The sequence below is a fragment of the Protobothrops mucrosquamatus genome, unplaced genomic scaffold (genome assembly GCF_001527695.2).
Source record: "Protobothrops mucrosquamatus isolate PMUCROS unplaced genomic scaffold, P.Mucros_1.0 scaffold2173, whole genome shotgun sequence".
NCBI classification, from domain to species: domain Eukaryota; kingdom Metazoa; phylum Chordata; class Lepidosauria; order Squamata; family Viperidae; genus Protobothrops; species Protobothrops mucrosquamatus.
In genome coordinates this window covers 83,971-85,081 of record NW_015388267.1, presented here as the reverse complement: position 1 = coordinate 85,081, position 1,111 = coordinate 83,971, and the positions used below count along the sequence as shown (strand labels likewise).

At 58.9% G+C, this 1,111-nt stretch overlaps 1 protein-coding gene across 1 annotated transcript in view; it reads left to right on the top strand.

The window, feature by feature from the left end:
• Positions 1-892, top strand: part of LOC107294980 (mitochondrial ubiquitin ligase activator of nfkb 1-A-like) — a 9,621-nt gene extending 8,729 nt beyond the window's left edge. Inside the window, exon 4 of the mRNA XM_015824263.1 lies at positions 167-892. Coding sequence (XP_015679749.1) covers positions 167-881 — 715 coding nt within the window. The 3' untranslated portion in view covers positions 882-892. The remainder of the gene's footprint in view (positions 1-166) is intronic.
• Positions 893-1,111: the final 219 nt, after the last annotated feature.

Genomic DNA, 1,111 nt, shown 5'->3' with positions numbered 1-1,111 from the left:
TTGTAAAGTGGTATTAACACTTCACGTGATCTTGATTCTATCCCTCTGTTAATGCAGCCCAGCACTGTGTTGGCTTTTTTGGCTGCTGCCAGAACCTTCCTGATCAGGAGACTCTCGGTGGGGCTTTGTTGCGGCCTCCCCTTCCATTGCTTTCCTGTCTTTGCAGGACCGACAGTGAGCGGGTGGTGCTGGAACAGCTGCACACCGTCCCTTTTGTCCTCGCTTCCCCCACAGACAAAGCAGCCGGATGGGTGAGTGTGGAATTGCCCCTCCAGGCGGTTGACCTGCCCCTGGAGACCGTCTACGAACGCTTCCAGCAGACCTCCCATGGCTTCAAAGACCTCCTCAGCCACTACCTGAGCGGGGAGAAGCCCAAGGGCTTCTTGGAGACGGAAGAGATGCTTCTGGTGGGCAGCAGCCTGACCGGCATCGGTGAGCTGACCCAGCGCTTGGATGGGACCCTCTGCCTGCAGCCCCCTTCGAATGGAGCGGGCTATTTCCTCTGCCTGGAGGATTGGCAGACCCTGCTGTCTGGTTTGCAGTCGACCAGCAGCTTCTGGAAATGGACAGGTGTGCTGTGCGGCCTGGTGGCCGCGGTGGTGGTCCTGCGGGCCCTTCGCCGAGCGCACCGGAACCGCCAGCTGAATCGGGAGCGGGAGGCGCAGCAGCGGGAATTTGAAGACTACCTGCAGAATCACAACCAGGACGAAGACCTGCCCGCAAACGCCTGCGTGGTTTGCCTGACCAATCCACGCCAGTGTGTGGTGCTGCCTTGTGGCCACATCTGCTTGTGCTTCCAGTGTTTCCAGGCCTTGCCCAACCCTTCCTGCCCCATCTGCCGGGGCCTCATAGACCGTGTGGTTCCCCTCTATCAGGCCTAGGGGAGTGGCCTCCGACGCAGTCAGCTGCCCCTCGCTGGTTATACTAGAGCAGTGTCTCAGTTGTGGCCACTTGAAGATGAGTGGACTGCAACTCCCAGAATTCCCCAGCCGGCCATGCTCGCTGGGGAATTCTGGGAGTTGAAGTTGACCCGCCTTAAAAGTGGCCAAGGTTGAGACACACTGTTAGAAACAAGCATCCCAGTTGTGGGTTGAAGGACATCCGATCTCCC